Here is a 21232-nt window from a genome sequence, read left to right as displayed (position 1 = left end):
TCAATTTGAGAGGGGGTTAAACAGCTGAGATGGGCTGACCCTGAGCATGATAAGCAGTAAAGATAATGTATGAATGGATGAATTACAGATGAATGAATGAGTTATATGCAAGATTTACAGTAGACAAAATCCCATACCTAGTTAAATATAAACACACATTTCTCATTTTGATTCTCCCCCTCTGTACCTTGCTTCACTCAGTTCTCCTTGCTGTCAGAGGTCCGGGGCCTTGTCACTCCTCAGGATCTGGAGCGTTTCGATGGGATGGTGCTGCGACGTGAAATTCAGGCTCTAAAAGCACGGCAGGGGACAGCTGGAGCCACAGCACTTCAGCCAGACTCTCTATCCATGGTGTCATATCCTGACACCCTGACCTCGTCTTCAGCCAGCTTCATGACCAGCACCACCCTTAGCTCAGCACGGGTATGTCGGGTTCACGTGTGGAATAATTATCTGCATCTTCATAAATTAGGTATTATTTGGTCCATGGAAACACATTCAAACAGGAAACGTTAGATTTCTACTCGAAAGTGATGTTCTACCTGCTGCGATAATTTGAGGGTTTTCATACATGTTTTAATGTGTTGAAACAGTTAAAAATGGGACAGAAATGTTAATTGGTCTATCTGAGTGTTGTCATTTTATTTTCGGGTCTGCCTCAGTGTTTGGATTATAATTTGCTCCTCCTCTGTTTGGGTGCATGTTCTCTCTTCCTTTCATTTTCTTAGCTGCAAATGTGTGTGTGTGTGTGTGTGTGTGTGTGTGTGAGAGAGAGAGAGAGAGAGAGAGAGAGGGCAGTGTATATATTTCCATGGATTAGAACAGATTCGGCAGTAGAAAGATCTGTGGTGTGCACTGTCAGGCTGAACAATGACATGTTTCACTGCCTTAGTGTTGAGACTAAGAGAATGTTCAGCTGATGTTTGATAGGTTGTGTTTTTCTTCCTCTTCACTCCCCCAAACCAACCCCCTCTCCACCTCTGTAGGAAAGACTGCTCTGGCTGATAGATATGATGGAGGTAGGAATCACTTTTGAGAGTGATGAATGGTTTGCAGTGCCACACATACAGGATACACACTAGAGCAAAGAGATGAAGTTCCCCGTGGGCAGATATATACCACATATACTCTTGGTTTGCTTCTTTGCAGTAAATTTTAATTTGTATGCAGTGCTTTTTTCTTTTTTCTTTTCTTTTTTTTCTTTGTTGTGATCTGTAGTGCTTTGAAAAAAAGGATGTGTCACCCCAAAGCCTACAAAAATAACAGGATATTTAGACAGTATCCTAAATAGTTGATTTATTAATTAAACCATTTCTTCGATACTTTTCAGCAGGATTTGTGTTTACCATGTGTTAAAAAAATAAAAGAAGTTGTTCTGGTTTAACAGGTAGCTTTTGTGAGTTAATGATCACATGAATATGGCAGCGACTTGGCCATAACCGTTGGGTGGACAGTTGGGTGCAAAGGTTTTCGTCTCCATGTTTTGAAATGGAGAAAGACTAAAACAAATAATAAAGGGTAGAACATATTATAAAATTAAAAGTAAAACAAATAATAAAAAGAGAATAACAAATAATTACATAATAAATCGATTTGCACTAGCTAAATGTTAGGTTTAGGGTTACGTTTACATCCTGTTATACCATTTCAGTGTGGGTGAAACTTAACCTTAACTTGATAACAATGCATCTTTAGTGAGTACAAATGTTCTTTTATCATGAGAATGAACAAAAATAGTCATGGAGTGTATAAAGAAAAGTTATATACATTGATGTAAAAGTTTGCATCCATCTATAAATCATTTAAAAATGTAATTAAACTTTTTAAAAACTTGTAAATGTAATTAAATGCAATTCATTTCTGAAAAAAGGCATTTGTGCTTGCTTAATGTGCGCTATAGGGGCAGCTGTAGCTCATAGGGTATCTGTAGCTCAGTGTGTAAGGCAGTTATCCACGGACCACGGTCAGTGTCTCGATCCCTCGTCCCGGCTACGTGTTGAAGTGTCCTTAGGCAAGACACTGAACCCCAAGTTGCTAACGGTGGGTCAGGCCAGAACCTTGCATGGCAGCCACCTTTTGTCATTTAAATAATTTCAAGGGGATGCAAACTTATTCACTCGGCTGTATGTACAAATGTGTTGGTTTATAAGTGGGTGAAGATAACTGATCATTCACATGAACACACACACAGATCCAAATGACACACATAGTCAGTACACACAGTGTCTAAGCTGACAGTGGAGATAAGCTGTTGACTGCAGATTCTTCACCAAACAGTCCTTGTTATTCAGATGCCTCAGATGGGTTTTGCCAGCCTTCCTGCGTTCCCCTCTGAAAAGTGACATTTACCTGTGTGTGTGTGTGTGTGTGTGTGTGTGTGTGTGTGTGTGTGTGTGTGTGTGTGTGTTTGTGGGTCTGTATTCTTCTCACGTGTCTATGTGTGTCTATTTGTGCTGTTTTGGACCCATGGGTGACTGCTACCACTGCTGTGCAAAGCAGATTAGAGAACTGGGTGGGTCTGGGGGGATAGAAATACTGGATTTCTGAACCACATTCAAAGCTGCTTACCAACATAGACATAAAAAAACGCTGGAGATGTATATGGAGAGATATACTGTGGGTCTACACTAACGCTCTTGAATCATGGTTCTGTTTTGGTCTGAGTGCATCTTTGGCCAAACCAGACATTGAGAGGCTGCTGTGGGCCACAAACCACAATAAAGCATCTGTGTATCAGAACAATTCTGTTTTGTAATCACAGCTGTTTTCACTTTTGATGCAGTTTATTTTGCAGTATATTAATATACTTTGGTACAAAGGTTTTCATAATTAACTGAAACATCAAAATTGTTATTATTATTATTAACTGATTTTGAATTTAAATTAAAACAATCAGACTAATTAGAAATGGACAAGTTAAAAAGTGAGAAATGAAGTAAAGCCATCAGAACAGTTCTGGAGAATAAGGGAGGCTGTTTATACCAAGATAGTCCCTCCTGACTTAGTGTGTACTCTTGTTTACTAAGCCTTTGTAGAATAAATATACATATTTAAATATAAATATGCAAATAATGTGAAAACTATAAGGGACAGAATAAAAACTAAAACTAACTTAAAAATGGTGAAACTATAACCTAACAGCTCTCCATTCCCCTATCTCCTGCTTCTCTAAGAGAGGAGGAATCAGGGATTTAGGTAGTTCCGTCCAGTTGTTCAGTCTCAAATATTACATTTTTGGTTAGAAAATGATCAGTTTATGTGACTGTGGCACTTCCTGCTTATGGCTTTGCAAAAACCCACAGCAGGAAGGGCCACAATCATGTAAACTGACATGTGTTTGCCAAAACACATATCAAAGAACCAATTATGGCTCGGGGCGTCAGTGGCTCAGTTTGTAGAGTGGCCGTCTACGGACTATAGGGTTGGGGGTCCCAAGCCTGGTAGAACTTGGGGAGGGTTGCATCAGGAAGGGCATCCAGCGTTAAAACTGTGCCAAACATGGTTATGAAGTTGTGTTCTGTGTAACTACCAGTAGGAAGAGGGTAACTAAATTACATTGCTTATTTCTTGTATGTACTGTATAACAACAGGTAACAAAGGGGTTTAGATATAGTACTTTTTTAAGGAAAAAAAATAGAAATCATACTTTTATTTTTACTGTCTCAAACCAATTTAAATAAGTTGAACTTTAGTCTTCTAAATAAACTTATTGATAAAACAGATTCAAATGTGGGGTTAATCAGGTTATTTTCTCATTTGATTTCATGGGAAAGAATGCATGGCCTACATAGAGTTGAAAAGACAACCTTGCTTTGCCATTTAAGCAGAACTGGAGAAGAACAATAAAAAGAGGCTTGGTAATATTGGGTCTGTTTAACTACAGAATACCAGCACTGTAGGTACTGTTTTTATTAAGTTTCTATCATGTACTTTTGAATAATTACCCCTTACGTACTAAATACTTACAGTGTAGGTATTTTTTTTTATTCCTATCTTGTTACCCTGTTATTCTTTTATTGTTATAAACTGACAGCAAATATGTATCCATAGGCACTGTGAAGTACACAGTAAGTCTGCTTAATTTAACCCTGTAAGTCAGGGGTAATCTAAAAGGGCTGTAATCTAAAGCGTTACCGTACCAACACACTACTTTAACATCACTCTACTTGCTGTATTTGCCCCATACGTTTGGAATTGGATTTGATGTTGTGTGAAATGATCTATTATGGCTTTTGAGTAGACTGAGCACACTTGCTTCCATACACACAAACACATCAAATGTCCACACAGCTAGAGCATGTCTTCGCTGCTTACAGGGCAGATTTCTGTCTCTGCATGAAGAAAGTCGATTGACTCTTGTGATAAATAAATTGTCTGTAAGTGCTCCCCATGCAGCAGGGATGGGTAATTAAACTGAACTGAAGGGGCTTTTGTTTTGGTGGCAGAGCTAAACGAAGGGCAACATTTCTCTGAACTCAGATCCTTTGCTCTGTAATGCCTCACAGATCTGCTGCAAATTGCTTCCTCTCCACCACGCCGGTGGGACTGAGCCGCCAAATCCTGCTTTGAACTCAGCTGATAGTTCTTTATTGATTTCACAGCGTGTGTTTTGCTCGTGCAAGAAGACATGATAACTATATTGTGTGTGTGTGTGTGTGTGTCCTTGTGCACTTCTTATTTGCTTGCATTTCTTTTAGACTTTGAGACTGACAAGTAAATGAAAACAAACATTGATGTTTTTCCCTTTTCTCTTTGAGAAAAGATCCCAAAAATCTTATTTTGCAGTATTATTATTATTATTAGGGATAAACACACATCTGTGTTTAACATCTGTTCTCCCTCTACCACCTTCCCATCTCTCTGTTTCTGCCCTTTCCTCTGGCTCTTTCTCCTCCTATTTCTGTCCTCTGTCTCTCAGAATGACAGCGTGGTGGGGAGTAATGAGGAAGATCCTCCGGAGAGCCTGAACACCCTGCTGACCGACATTTCTCTGGTGAGCCTGGCAAGCAGGCAGATGCCACCCTGTTTTTGGCTTGATTAGAGCTAGATACAGAGCAAGGAAGAATTGAGGAGGGGTGGGAAGAAAATGCTAACAAGGAGAGGAGTAGAGGTGGGTGGATGGAGGTACTTGAGGCATGGCTGACCTGCAGGCTTTATAAGCTAGACTGAGGTGGAATGGAACAAATGTTTGCACCACAAGTCAAAGGAAGACAAGTATAGCTTTATGACAGTAAGTGCTGGTTTAGCCTTTCTTCATTTTTTTTTGTAGTGTGGAAAAAAGACAGCAGGAGTTGATCTCTGTAAGAAGCTTATGGTTGACCCACGGGTTAAAGAAAAGATTGCAAGGCAACCTCAGTTTCAAAAGAAACATGATATTCCATCAAATGGTCCCATTTGTTTATTGTGAACTGGGAGGTCAAGGGAAAAGCTTTTAGTGTCATCCAAGACTACCCCCCACTAACATCATGCTTTACTCTTCTTTTGTAAACTTTCTTTTATGTTCAGTTTATGTCTCACTCCATGCATTTCCATTCCACTTTTAAATTTGTTTTTGAACACTCTTACCTTTGAACACAGGATACCGGCGGAGTCAAAATGACAAGCAGCGGCATGGTGAAGCACCTCTGTTGTATTTGTGTGACGGATTACTAAATCTGGAAAATAACAAATGATTCAATTAACATTGCATTTATTTTGTCAGATTCTTGATGCCCATGGTCACATTTGTTATCGCTGTATTTTGTACCACAAAATTATTTTAATCAAATAATCAATGATCATAAATATATCCTCTCACTTCAGGATGACATACAGTCCACCACTGCTGAATCCCCCCCCTCCTTCAAGCCTCCTCCCCCACCAGGGGTGCAGAGGCACCCAAGTAGACGAGACCAGCTCAACAAATGCCCCTCTTCTGAATCCTCCCACTCAGGGTTGTACTTCACAGCCCCGACATCCCACAACCAAAGCAACGAGTCGGGACACCCTTCTGCCTCACCGTCACTACACCACAAACGAGGACATCCCAGGGACCCATCTCGGGACTACACTGTCATTAAAAAGAGAGATCCCTCCATACCGTCCAAGAAAGAACAGATAACAGCCACTCAACTGTCCACTGTCAGCCAGCACAATATTGGCCCTTTCCCAAGGGTCCAGTCCCCAAGCAGGGTCACCAAACCTGTTGCCCCATCCCCTTCTCCTCCACCTCCACCTCCTCTCCCTGCTCCTTCTCTGCCACCTTCTCTGCCACTTAAGCCAGTGTCTATGTTCAAAGCTTCCCCCGTCTCCTCCCCTGGCTCTAAACAACAGTTTGTTACAGTGGAAGTTCACAGACCCAACGCAGAGCCTGACGTCAATGAGGTGCGACCACTGCCCCAAGCTCGAGGTGAGGAATATAGAGGGCAGGACCTAAAATCTCGAAACCCGACATTACTCTAGGATTAGGATGTTGTCCTTTGTGTGAAATTCAGGGTCATAGCTATTTTTTATCTTACATTTCTGAGGATCTGAAAATGCTGATAACATGCACTAGTTTGAAATACAAAATGTAGTGTTTCTAACATTTTTTTCTTTTTAAGTATATAACATTTAGATTAGATAATACAAATGGGATTCATACACTAAAAACTGGCCAAATTTGGAGGCAGTTATGAAATAAATATCATGTGTATAATCTCTCCCGTATTTACTTGGAGTTAATATGCTTAAAATTGCATTTAGCTAGAACACTGTGTACAATTGCCACTTCCTGCCAAACAATGCTAATCTTAATTAGCTTTTAATCTTGCATTAAATCTTAAAATCTGCTTTATATCCAAACAGGTCTAAATATCTGGGTTGCTTTCAGTTAATTTGCAATTCAGTGTAACTTGACAAAATTTTGAACTGCAGAAGATCTTCCTATTTGTTTTAATGTTCCACTAAACTCAAGGACGTTCTTAAAGTTGAACAACAAAAACATGTCTGAATACTTAAGTACAAAAGGATTCCCTTATAGTCTATTGAAGTATATGGTATGTTAGTATTCTCTGACCTCATATCTGCCTGCTCCTGTCAGGTGGCACCCTGTCGCAGCTGTCAGACAGCGGCCAGACCCTCAGTGAGGACAGTGGGGTGGACATAGCTGAGTCAGGACACATCAGCAAAGATAGCAGCCCCCATTCCTCATGCACACGCCTCCCCCGAGATACCCATGGTGGTGGGGGGGACAACCTCTCCAAACCGGTGAGGGGGGTTTAATTCATCCATGTGAATTAATTGTTAAACTGTGGTGAATTAGAAATGTGTTCAATAAATTTACGTGTGTGATGTTTGATTTTGAGCTTTTTGAAGATCAGTTTAAATTTTAGGGTTTAGCGTGAGAAATTGGATAAGAGGTCAAAGGCACTGTTTTAAGTCAATATTTTGCAAAGTGGGGTCATTTTTAGAAAGTGGGGATGTCTTTGGAAATTAAAGATCTTTTTAAGTGTAAGGAAATATTTAGGAGTAATATTCAGAAGTATATAGTTATGCTTATATACAGTACATGCTGAAAATAAACCAAGACTTGCAGGTTGATAAATCAATGTCTTAAATGCTTATCATCCTCCAGGAGCTTTTCTTAATACTAACCATGGTCTTTTCCCTTCTCCCTCTGGTCACTCAGACTATTTCTAATGTTTCATTTGTTTATTTGTCACTCACGTTATCCATCCATTCACATGCTCCATTATTTGTTTCATCACTCACTGCAGTGTAACATAATGAAACTCACTATTGGTTGCTGGAAAAAATAATAGGTAAGGATGGAATAGCCTATTTTTTTATGCTAAGAGAGCAGTTAGGGTCAATGCCTGTTTTAGATGGAATTACTTGACAGAATAAGTAAAAGTTGAATGGACTTTATATCATAAAAGTGATGAGAATCAAGGTATTGTAACTTTTGGTACTTTGTGTATGCTGTCAATCAGTTTTTATCCATTTGTTGAAGTGTACTGTAGTTATGTCAGACAAAAGACACAAGTGTCAGAAAGCACAGTATGTGAATGTGGCCAAGAATCACATTTACCCACTGTAAAAAATACCACGATATGTTTCTGGAGTTCTCCACATTCTAAGAAAAATTGGTGTCTAACATTGTACTTTAAAAATTTCACATTTTCAAAAACTACAAACCCTATGTCATTGGCTTTGATATGTATTATATTTGTGTCTGTATACTAACAAAATTAAGTTTGAGTACCATAAGTGACTGTAGGATGTATTCATTCTATAGTCATTTCCAGCTGCTGCACCTCCACTCCACTTCACAAGAACTGATAGAAAATAGATTCCTTGGTAAAAGTGATTAAAATAGTTCATTCCTAAGTTATCTGACATGTTCATTAATATATCACTAGGATTGAAGGTTTAAATCCATTATATATTCTCTTGTGCATGTGTGCTTAGAGAAAATAAAGATGGCATAGTGGCACAAAGGGAAAGTAGTGTAATGTTAGGAATACATTTAGATCTATAAATATGAATTTATAATATTCTTGTTCTTGTTATATTATGATGTGTGCCTACCTCTTCCTTATTTTAGCCAGGGCTGCTGGAGCCAACCTCTACGCTAGTTAGAGTGGCAAAGACTGCCAGCACCCTGGGCATCGCCATTGAAGGTGGAGCCAACACTCGCCAACCACTGCCACGAATAGTCACAATACAGGTGAGTCACTAGCCACTGGGTTCACCTATGCTTAACCTAGCATCCTTAATAATGTACGGTCAGCCTCATTTGATGAATATTCTCTGGTTATTACTGGCTGTGTCTATTATCCTGGGTGCATTTTGTGATTTTCTTCGATGCTACCGCACACCCACAATCTACAGTAGGTGGGATTTCATGTCCTTTAGGGCTTTTATAGGGATTCACACAGCAGCTGAACTCGCACTGAGATTTCTTCTAATTTTGTCCTCGTTAGGGCTCCACAAAGATTATTACAGCATTTATGGCCTCCCTGAAAAGGCTTGACTGCCTGGAGACTCAGGTGGTATAATGTGTGTGTCAGTAGCAACCCTGTTTCAATTATAATATGAAGCACCTTTCTATAGAAAACGTAAACGTTAGTATCTGTTCAAATGTGTTCACAGTTATACATATACTTTACATTTACAGTGTGTCTGTATATGAAATACTGATTGAAATCCAAATATTAAAAGCTTGGAATAAATGACAAGCTAGTCAGCCATGAAAAACAACCCATGACGTAATGTGTATATGCCTGTCTGCCATTGTAATTTGCAAGTCAGCAAAGTCTTGCATTAGCTCAGGACTATCTGTAGCACTAACCATCTTCTAACCCAAGATAACCAAAGAGTTATTATTTAAAGATCAGAGCAGTGAACAGCTATAGAGCGTTGTCCACATCCTATTCAAAGCTGTCTGTCTCTCAGCCTCCCACTCTTTAGAGCTGGTGATTGAAATAAAAAAGGGTTGCTGATTGCAAGGGGAAGGATAAAAGGACTAGAAATCAGTGCATTCAGAATCAGAGAATGCACTGGAAGAAAGCATGGCAAGTTTGAGTGAGAAGGATGCAGACGTAGTGCAAAAGAAGTAAGAGCAGTGTTAATAAGGAGACGAAGGTTACAAACAGATGAAAAAGTGGAAGTATGTTTTTGTGGATTGGTGCATTATTTGAGTGTTTGGTGGCTGAGTAGATGGTGGGAAGCTTCGCAGTGGGGCCAAGTAAACAAATGAGTTTTATTCCCAAGCTGATTTGTTCCCAATCAGTGCTTGTGATACAAATCCCCAAACAAATTCAGGACCACAGTGTCCTTTTTTCTGTTTTTGTCTTTCAAACAACTTGTCTTACACAGTTGCATGGGTCTCAATGGACAAAGTTTCTCCATTCAATCGCAGATAACAAAGCTCCAACTCTGCAATAGAGAAGAAATAACAAACTTCAAGATAAGATGGAAAAGTTTATATATATCCTGGCTTCATATCCTGGTTATGTGGATAAGTGAGTCGTTCACTCCTGGCATACAGCTTAAATGTATAGGTATATATTTGTTTTTATTAATTTACATGCATGAATTATATTTTATTATATTATATCCATCCATCCATTATCTGGAACTGCTTATCCTGTTCAGGGTTGCAGGGGGGCTAGGGCAGAAGTGGGCTACCATAACAAGAACAAGACATTTATGGATACGAGTTGAGATTAGGGAACTAATAAAATGTAAGTAACCACAGCAGTAAGGGTTTCATACTGACGATGTGGGACCTATGATTGATCAGGTGCACAAATACTATGCCACGAAAGAGCCAGGACAACAGGTCAGAGGGAGGAACATCATCACCACCCCCACAATAGGAGACTGTGTTCCAAGCCCCAGTAACAAGGCCCGACGAGTTTATGCAATAGCAGCTGACCTGAGATTGAATGTCATGACTAAGCCGGGCACCTGGTACCTCCGTGGTGGTTTATCAAGACTATGCGAAGTGCCTTCTGAAACTCAATTAAAAGATGTGATTGCAGCACCTCGAACTTATTCACTGAGATGAACAAACTGATCCTTAAGATGCTTGACTATAGCTTAAACATAAGCCATAAGGGGCAGTATCTCCCATGCAAAAAGAGATTGGAGGCCAAGAGCAACACGAGAGATGTTAACCAGCTATTGGAATTGCAGAAAGGCATGATGAAGAAAGAAGTGCCTAGAAGAAGTACACCGAACTGTCCATACCTGTGAAGGAAGCATCACAAAACAATGCCCAGTGGCTAGTGGACCTGAGAGCAGACCACAGAAACCTTCCTGAACAAGATCCAGTAACCATGACAATAGTAGACATCCAAGAGAGGGTCTCAAGTATGAAGAACGTGACAGCACTTAACCAGGATGGTTATTTCATGAACACAAATGGCAAAAATGTATTGTTCAAGAATTCTTTCTAAAATGGTTCTGTCCCTCTCAACCTTACATACACTAATAAAAAATAAAACAGCGGATTGCAATATATAACAAAAACATGAGATCCAATGTAGCCTCTGAAACATTCTCAAATATTATTATTTTAGTATTATTATTATGTTAATATTATTATTTTAGTATTATAATTATGTTATTATTATTTTGGTATTCCATGAGTTTATCTCATTTAAACCATTTACGTGTGTTAATGGAATCTCATCAGGTTCAGTTATTACTGGGTCTCTAATTACTGCTTCACATTTTTGTAATTGCACCAATTCCATCCAACAGCTTTGGTATGTTGTGGCCCAAATGCTTTCAATAACAAGCCAGACAAAGCTGCAAGTTACATGACACCATTGTTACATCCCTGAACAATAACACTGCGTAGTTTCAGTTATTGTCACACATTAATAACACGACCACCTCGAGGCCACTTGTTACAGAAAAGGTGAGAGACATTCATTGTTTTCCAGGTGTGAAAACTTTAGTGAGACACCTGGGGACAGCTAACTCAATGTTATTAGACACTTGGTCAAGGCACACAAGCTCAGAATTTCTCTCAGTCATCACCAGTCAACACCAGCCATCCAACTGATAAATTTGTTTTCACCGAAAAACCCCAAAAAAACTGTTCCTTTTGTATCTGGCTTTTTAAAGGCCATCAGTTCTCTCCAGGGATAGACAATGGCATCACATCAGAGCTAGTGCCCACAATACTGTGTCTCTGCTGTATAGCTGTAAGTAACCACAGTGGAGGTGTGATACAGCAATTCACTGCCTACTGTATTTCCTATATCTGAGGGTACAAGGGCTCTTGCCTCAGGTCGCCCCAATCACTGCTGTGGAAGGTGAAGTATAGATGAGTATGCTGCTGCTGGCCAGCCAGCTGTTATCAAGCCACATCACCTGAAGTGACAGCCCATTATCACTGCCACATCTTCCCAACATGACAACCAACAGCTCCACAAGCTTAGGGTAATTGTTGTAGGCTCAGTCAATAAGACAGGGGATGGTTATAAAGTCATGGTGTCGTGTGCGACTGCTTGATTTATTTTTAGTTTTTTTTGGCTATCTGGGAGGAGAACTCTGGTGAAACATTATTTTTTGAGGTTTTTTTTTTGCTCACCTGATGATTGTAATTCCTATACTCACTTCTGAAAATATCTGCTTGCTGCTAAATGTTCTACTTTCTAAATTGTAAAATAAATATGCAAAGCTAATAAACATTTGAAAGAAAAGACCCCACAACACAACAGCTCTGAGTTCATTAATTCAGTTTATTCATTCTGAAATTCAACACATGATACGTAACTTCAGCCCAGGATTGTCTAATATAGCATAAGCACAGAGAGCAAGATTGTGACACCTAATAGATGAAACCACTGATAATGTTCAACCCATAACAAACCCCCCTCAACCTCAACAACACTCTGAAAGACTAATATAATATAGAGGCAGCTGATTGCAATGGATAACAGCAGAGGAAATTGGTACTTTGTCACCAATCTCATCTGCTTGCATTGTTTATTTGAGACAACGGCATGAGGAAGCTTCTTGAAACTTGGTTGAAAAGGTATATAAGGAAAAAGTAAAAAGCATTCTCATTCTTGTTATCTATGAAATGTGGTGGCTTTCTTTGTGAACAGAAGAGAAAGTAATGGGCTCAGTCCTAGTACAGCCAGTCACACAAGGAACAAGGAGCCTTTCAGTTAGCTCACCTACAAATTGTAATGTTTAAAACTTCACTCAAAGTGCAAGACATAACTCCCGGGATTTGCAGTGGCTTTTGTGTGCTAAGAGCACCTGAACAGTGACCCACAGGGGTCATTAAATGTCACCCCTGAACATAAAAACACACTATACTACCTTTATAGCTAAATGTTGGTCACTGACATAATCATACAATGCAGTCATTCAAATTTCATGTATAAGAAAAGTAATGCAGGAACATTTTTTAATTCTATCAATAACCATTTTCTGTGAGCTTTGCCCGTATAAGTCAGCTGAACCAGATTTAGCCCTTTTCCCTTTTGAACTTACCACTTCTCCATGTGTGGGTGCACATTTGAGAAATGACATTAATAGCAGTATACAGTAAGAATAATTGCTTTATACAGTAAGGCTGAATGTTCTGAGGGTATGTGGGCAAGTTCCATTCACACAAATATCACCTGAGAGTAAAACGAAAAGCATCAGAGCTTCAAGTCCTGCTGTTATAAATCAGCAAGCAAAATTTCTGAGGACAGTATTGAACTTCTTTTCCCATCTTGGAGAAAACAAACTACAGTGCCTATTGCAAGGCACAGGTCTAGGGAAGCCGAAGATCGATTTAGGCCAACTGGACCTTTTTTTTTTTTCTAACCAAGATATAAGTCTGCTGCACTGCAGTTTTCCAAGACCACAGTGGCCTCCATAATTGTCAAATGGAAGAAGTTTGGCACAATGAGGACTCTTCCTAGAGCTGATCACTTGGCCAAACTGAGCAATCGGGGGAGTTCATTCCTGGGTAAATTTTCCCTCTTCGAAGAATTGTAGACAGAACTCAGCGTGATGAACCATCTCAGTTTAATACATGGCGGCATGGAGAAGAACACATGGATGTTGAGTGTTTTTTCTGACTTGTATCGCTCAAACCCCTTCTATTTATACTCAAACCCAAGAAAGGAACCACCCTCACAAAACATGAATGAGGAAACCAGGTGCACGCAGTTGACAGTGTTCACTCTTGTCCCTTTCTAGGTTATCTGAAGATGTGAAGTAAATAAAACCCTTTTTATTGCACCCTCTTTTAGATCTTGAGACCCCAGGACTCACTATCTACTACATTGCTTTGGGCCTTGTAACAACAAAGTGCCTCCTGTGAACTTTAGCAGTCCTCTAAACACGACCCAACCTGTGACCTCTTGTCTTCTTTGTGACCTCTTCAATAAGCCCATCTTGGTTGACTGTTTGCTAATTATCTAACCATATGTCTAAATTTACTCTATTCCCCCACAGTTCATGTCTCAACTACCCAGGAATGTTAATTGTACTGAAGGGAAGTTTCATCCTGTTTTCAAAAAATACTCAATTCTCATTAAAAAAACTGACCTTTTCTGTGTGTTTCTCTCCTTCAGAGAGGAGGTTCAGCTCATAACTGTGGCAAGCTGAAGGTGGGTCAGGTGATCCTGGAAATAAATGGGATTTCCATGAGGGGGCGTGAGCACAGGGATGCTGCACGCCTTATTGCTGAGGCCTTTAAGACCAAAGAGAGGGACTACGTGGACTTCCTGGTGACTGAGCTCAATGTGTCACTATAGCTGATTGGAAGTGGACAGAGGACGATGGAGAGACCAGCACCTGGTTAAGAGCAGTTTAAGAAAAATATGAGCGGGAGAATCAAGCATCTCTTGATTTAAATGGCACAACTCTTTCAGACAGACATAAACCAACAGCCACCTGATCTCTGAGCCCTTCTCCTGTCACATGAAACCCATAAACCTGGACACATGATTCTCAGATTTACAAGGTATCACTTTCGCTGTGGACTTTGTTCAGGATTCTTCTTAACGTGTTACCTCCCCACTGTGAGACCTTATGCACTACAATGAAAAGAAGCGAAACCTTTTCTTTTCTCTCTGAGTGTTATAACTCGTGGCAACCATTTGTAAACCACTGAAACTTCTTGTAGCACTCCCACATCCCATGCTCAGACCATTAGAATAATGTTTTGCTTCGGAGAGACAACTGCACATCTATACTGATTGATGCTCGACTTCACAGGCTTGGATTTGTATATGTAATAATAAACATGTAGATACAGATGCATATATAATATACACATAAAACTATTCCTATATGAAATATAAAACCTGTAACCTCTGTTTCATTACAAACCTATGATAATATATTTCACAGATGATGATAATTCAGACCATCCTGGCAATACAGGAATCTAAAAATTTGTAGCTACTACAGTCTGCGTATTAACCACCTTTGTACAAAAAGGAAAGGGATGCTCATATTTTATGATAAAAGAAAACCTGAATGGCACAAATGTGCATCACTTCCTATTTTTGATTTGTCTGAGACTACGTTAGCATTAAGCCAGCAAAAGCTGAAAATGTTTGCATATGAAAAAAAAAGTGCCATCATAACCAACAGTACAAAGTAGCTGAACCACACAATTGGGATTCACGTGTCGTTCAAATCACAAGATTAATCACTTCAATGAGAATATTTGCACTTACTTTTTTAGTATACACCAAAACACATGCGTGTTCAGATTCACGCTAAGATTATATGTATCCGCAACCCACAATCAAAGATACATTTTTAGATTTGCTAAGCTTAGTGTGAAGGTACTCTTGGGGGGCCACTCAGCGTTTCTCCTTCTGCTCCCCCCAGTAAATAACAATTGCTGATTTTAACTTGTAGTTTTAAAGTTTTAATTATGTTCATCCTGGGAGGCTTTGATAAAGCCATGTTCAGTGCAGCAATTACACCCAAGAGGGGACTAATGAGACATTTAGAGTAGGACACTGCCAAAGACTTTAGAAACCACCTTCCACACACCGCTCACACACACACACACACACACATTTTATCCATGTATAGGAAAGCAATTACAAGGTAAGCAATCTGGTTGAGTAAGCAGTTTAGTGAGAAATACTTACAGGATGAGAGAGTGAGTAAAGTAACAACGGAGAAGTAATTGTTTTTGTGGAAGTGATTTGTTTCCTCTCAGGAAAAGTGTAAGCATACAGAGGGTGTACAGCAAACATCCTCCATGTGTCACTAAAGAGGCTCACATTAGACTGCAGGTAGAAATATGAAGTAATTAAAGCACTTACATTCTGTGCCTGGATGTGTTGGACAGTGTTTAATGTCAATGGCTCCAAACAAGGAAACCGAAAATACGGACAGATGTAAATCAAGAGAGCTACTTTATGAGACACACAAATGGATGAGGCAGTAGTACTGAGCGGCTCTAGGAAATTGCTTTTAAACAAAAAAATCTTTGTGGCGAGACAAAAACACATTCATGCTTTCTTTTGACAGCATATTCCGTGTCATTATCTTCAAACTGCCAACCTTTGTTGCACACAAATGAACAAAAGCTGGGGATGTACTGATAGTTGTTTTTAAGGTTATGGCTGTGTATAACTAGTTTGTTCTCAAAGTGGCCAAGTAAGAGCTGAAGACATTTTTTCAGGTAACACCAGGAAAGTAGTTGAATTATTTAGAAACTTTAGACGTTACCATTTAACCATGAATTGATTTTACCCACCAGAGGGCAAATAAACTCCAGCTTGTAGACAGATCTCACATATATTTGTGTGATTAAGCTCCCTTGGACACATTTCTTTTATCATTAAGACAATTATACTAATACTGCTTTAAAGCTGGTATGTGTCAACAAACAAATTGTTTCATAGTATCCTTAACAAAAAAATCTGGCTAAGTTTTTGTAAAACCCTTTTATAACAGCAGTAAAATTTTAAATATGTCAAATTTGGCAACATTGAGGTTTGGGCATCATACGACTAAGCACTGACTTTACATATTCAGCATATTTATTGTTAATTAAAAAACAAATTTTATACCAACCTTTGCAACTGACATCCAACCACAAATTCACTTGGAAGTGATTTCAATTATTATTATTTTTTTTTAATTATTATTGTTTTGTTTTTTAGGACTGTATCAGGTAACATAAACAGGCTGCATTTCTAGACCAAATGAAGCCTTAACACGTTAAAAATAACCTTCTGAGTTTCCTAAGACAGTCAGCAAGAAACCAGTGACATCATACACTTGAACAAGGTCAGATAATCCACTGTTGTTTTAAACTACTTGGACCTGTAAATCGAAGTATAGGCTTTAATAGTCCTATTGCAGGTTGTGATGTGCATCATTAAGGCCGCAGGCTTATGAAAACACCGTGAGTTACTGTACTAAACTCTACATTATACATAGGGAAAACATAGAAAGCTGTACATTTACACATTTTTTTCTTTCTCTAAAATTAATGAGACTTGAGTGCATCCATTTTTTGTTCATTGATGATTTGTTGAAATGCTGTGGGCCTAATCAGGAGAGGATATAAAAAATATCAGGAAAACAATGTGCCCATTGCAACCACCTGCAAATAAGGATGCAATGTGTGTGCATGTGTTTGTGTGTGTATGTGTTTGTGTGAGGCAGGCAGAGATAGATAGCAAGACAAAATGAGATGAACACATTCAGACAGATGGATGCTGGAGTACGTCCTCTGAGTGGAAACGCTTTCTGCTAAACAAAACAATGAAATCTGAAAGGAGTCACAGTCACACAAGGCTTTTGTTTTCCACTGTGGCCAATGTCTGCCTTCACGTGACAAATCCCTTAAAAAAGAGAAAAAAACAGAAAGAAAGAGAAGCCTAAGTGTCTGGAAAATTAGTTTTGAATTAGATTAAGGTTAAGGATTTAAAATGAACAAATTGACTCTATGAGTTGAGGGAATTTTCCTTAGTCTTTAGATAAACATTGTTTTAGATTTTTATTGGATTGACTTAAAACTGCATTGCCACAAATGAAGCAGTTCGTTGTCTGACAAATAATATTGAATTTTGAAATACTCTATGCAACATCTAAGTTTCAATATCCATAGAAAAAGAATTTCCCTTATTGTCCAATAATCAACAATACATGGGTTGGTCTCTCATTACTTTGTGACTTCCCTGCCCTATCAGACCCAAGCCAATTGGTTCCCACTGAATGCTTAATCTAAATAACAATCAAGCAAATAACAAATATGTGGTTTTATTTTTAATAAGGCGCAGTCATTTCCCAAAACAGCTCTGCACTTTAGTTTTTTAACCAAAGTAAATTATGGATTTGTTGGGGGTTTTAGCTGTGGACTTAGCTGTGAGTGCAGTGTTTATAGAGCTGCCTCAGAATACATTTTAGCATTTGTTCATGCCAATAGAGGAACATGTCACCCAGTGCAACACGTTTGCTCATTCACATTTTTGATTAGTTCCTGGAAAACAAAGATCTGTAGCACAAGGCATTAGGTTTGGAATACACACACTACTTGTTAGAATACATTAATTGTATTGATTCATCTTTTTTGGTATTTGCTGACAGTAAGAAAACTACTATCTTAATTTGTTAACAAATGAAACTAGAAACTGATAAAGAAGAGTTTTTAATACCCATCCCCATTTACAAATCTTTAAAATATGACTGACAAGGCCCAGCTTGACATTTTGCAGATCCATTGTTTGTTTGTTTTTTTCCATAGTAACAATGATGGAGTATTAAGCTGCAAATTCGTTCTCATTTTATCACTTTAATGAGTTCACATCTACTTAAGTAAATGTTTCCACTGAATCCCTAACTCACTCTGCACCACCAAAATATCCCCATTAACAGGACATTTCTCTTCAGCAAGACACTGAACCCCTCTCTGCTGCTGGCTGTACCCTGCTCTGATGACAAGTAGATAAAAGGAAAAGAAAATATTACATCCATTTTGATTAATCTTCAGGAAATTAAACAGACATAATTATAATAACCCTAAATGTACTTATTTAGACATTTTATAACCATATTTTTACAAGAAACTCTTCGTCACAGAAACTTTTCCTGACTTATATCCATAATGGCCCAGTCTTGTAGACACTTGTCGATAGTGGCTTCGCCTTCTCTTTGACCTTATATTAATGGGCCATCCAGGAGAGAAGGATGATGGAGGGGAGCGATGGAAGCTGCTGACAGTCTCATTAATCAGATGCCGAAACAGACAAGTGCTGGCCTTGGCTACAACATGAGACACGACAGCACAGACTTGTTGCTCATGCTGTAGTAAAGTGTGATGGTTTGCCCCCCACCCCTGAACCACCACTTCTCTACAAAGGTCAGACTCAAATCAAACAATTCCACCTGTGGGCTCTATTGACAATGTTTTTTTCACTTAGTGTGCCTCCTGCTTTATTACCTGCAGAAGACCATTTTGAAGACCACTTTCATTCTCCCTCCCTGCTCCCTCTTGCTTTTGTTTTCCTGTCAGTCCATCCCTCCTTTTGCCTGCTTCCTGCACATTTTAACAAGGAGTGTTGAACAGTGACATGCTATTTATACAGAAAGTGTGTTTAATTTTTCAATAAAGATAATTACACCAAAGCCAGGAAGCTGTCTGCCTTTATTCAGAAGTTTGTGTTTTGAAGAACAGTATAATTCTTTATTTTATATCAAATTTTTATATTTTTCAGTGGACTCAGGCCACTTTAATATGTGCACTTGTACTCTTGAAATTATAATTGGCATAAAGGTTCCATAGATTTTATAAACATATTAAATGGTTACAGCTTTATTTTAAAATGTATTTACTTTAAGTGTGATCGGACTGGGCTACTGTCCTGCCTCGTTTTTAAAAATTCTGATTACAGAGTCCTTGTTTGATCATCTTGTCTTTTTGCATTCAACAACATACAAACAGATCTGCCTATTATAGTCTCAACAGCCTGTCTGAGTGGCATTGACCATGTAATAAGTCTGTAATTGCATTTCACATTAATGACAAATACTGTCATTAAATATAAAAGCTTGACTTTTGTTGGTGCTTCTTTCGAGGACGCAAGAATATACTTTATTTTCTAAAGAAAAGTTGTAGGCATATCCTACACAAGACAAACGACAGTTCATTGATGTCAGCTTCACGGTCATTTGTTCGAATCTTTCAGTTCAGTCCTTCAGAATCTACTGACGGTGCATGTTAACTCGACACACTAAAATGAGAATGTATTTTTAAGGGGTAAAGGGCTAAAATAAAAAAATGTGCATCTATCATGATATATCTAATTTTAACTATTTTCCAACATTATAATGATTTAAAATAAATGTATATACCTACTCCCATGATCTCAGTCATCCATTTGCATTCACAATTATAAACATGAGATCTCTGCTATAACAGGTATTTTATTTAGTTAAAGAAATAATTACGTCAAAATTTAAGGTTCTTGAGTCCTATATCGAACAATTATACAGATTTGATTAAAGCTTTACTTAGCTTTTCATCTGGAGCCTTGAACTACAGTATGTGGAGGCAGTATTTGTATATATTGTACACCAAGACAACTGAAGCACCAGGAAGAGTACATGTCAGATGGACAGCAACAGAGGGGGAGAGAGAGAAGCTGGACAGGTCGGAAAAGCAAGACCACATGTGGACACTGCTGACAGGCAAAGTTACATGTGGAGCAGAAAAGCAAAAAATAATTTAAGAAAACAATTTCACAACAACCAAAGTTTCAACATCAGGCAGCTTTTTAGAAAAACTATAATTTTTTTTCTGTTTCTACTACAACTTAAAAACAAAAATGTGAGTAAATTTTCTTGCAATTTAGTCAAGACAACGGACAAAGTATCATCTTTATGTTGTCTTTAGTCAGGTTCCATCTGTACTGTGTCAGCAGCATTGTGCAGTGTGAGAAAAGTAGGGGCTGGCACAACTGGTGCAAAAGTTGGCAGCATCTCTTTTCTTAACCCCAACCAAAACACAGGACAAACTTCTATAGCATCTGTATTTTCCATGTGAATGTAACATTCTAAGGTGACAGGAAGAGCTTCATGCAGGGATTCATCTCCATCCCAGCCTGCGGTGCTGCTAAACATTCAGCCATGGCATCCTGGAAAAGCTGAAAACAGGCAACTCTCACCATATGTCTAAGCTTTTAACACGTTTTCTCTTAGAGAAATCTCTTAGGCCTCGGATAATCTCCAAGCCAAGCCCAGAGGCTGCATGTAGGCTCACAGCCCCAGGTGACGCTGGGGGGCCTTAAGGAAATACCTGCTTCGCCAGTTTACACAATCAAGGTCTTCAAAGGTGTCAGGGATGACCTCTATCACCAAGTTAGGATGATGTGGCAGACATGTGATGTGTTTGGCGTGTAGAAAGAGGCCTTGAAGAATTGTGTTGAGCTTTCTTCATGTACTGTAGCTTGCTGAGTCTGCCAAAAATGCCCAGAAATCACCAAAGTTCATTGTGTAAGTGTCGAGGCAAGCAACGACTGCCTGGGACACAGCGGTAAACTTAACTCCCTCCAGGAAAAAATGTCTGCTCTAAGGAGGTTTTTTCCACAAGCTGCCGAAGAATGGCAAGGACAGTGTGACCACAGGCATCTGTTTTCTCATCTAGCCTCACACAGATGGGCTTTCCATCCACTGCACACCGGATGTCATCCATATTATGAGGCAAAAACCTGAGGTATTCAGACTGGAGAAAAGACGGAGCTGGAACAGGCGCTATCTGCTTGCAGTA

The 21232-nt window shown here is 39.0% G+C and overlaps 1 protein-coding gene across 4 annotated transcripts in view; it reads left to right on the top strand.

Moving 5' to 3' along the window:
- Positions 1-18998, top strand: part of whrna (whirlin a) — a 125429-nt gene extending 106431 nt beyond the window's left edge. The window contains exons 7-13 of one of the 4 annotated variants that reach the window (XM_067483761.1): positions 202-423; positions 987-1019; positions 4919-4993; positions 5803-6388; positions 7061-7227; positions 8567-8689; positions 14061-18998. In XM_067483761.1, the coding sequence (XP_067339862.1) occupies positions 202-423; positions 987-1019; positions 4919-4993; positions 5803-6388; positions 7061-7227; positions 8567-8689; positions 14061-14243 (1389 nt within the window). In that variant the 3' untranslated portion in view covers positions 14244-18998. Of the gene's footprint in view, positions 1-201; positions 424-986; positions 1020-4918; positions 4994-5802; positions 6389-7060; positions 7228-7648; positions 7782-8566; positions 8691-14060 lie in introns of those variants that run through there. The other 3 variants (XM_067483763.1, XM_067483762.1, XM_067483764.1) reach the window with 3 other exon arrangements.
- Positions 18999-21232: the final 2234 nt, after the last annotated feature.

The sequence above is a fragment of the Channa argus genome, chromosome 18, assembly GCF_033026475.1.
Source record: "Channa argus isolate prfri chromosome 18, Channa argus male v1.0, whole genome shotgun sequence".
Lineage (NCBI taxonomy): Eukaryota > Metazoa > Chordata > Actinopteri > Anabantiformes > Channidae > Channa > Channa argus.
The sequence above is the reverse complement of the archived record's forward strand: the minus strand, read 5'-3'. Positions and strand labels throughout refer to the sequence as shown.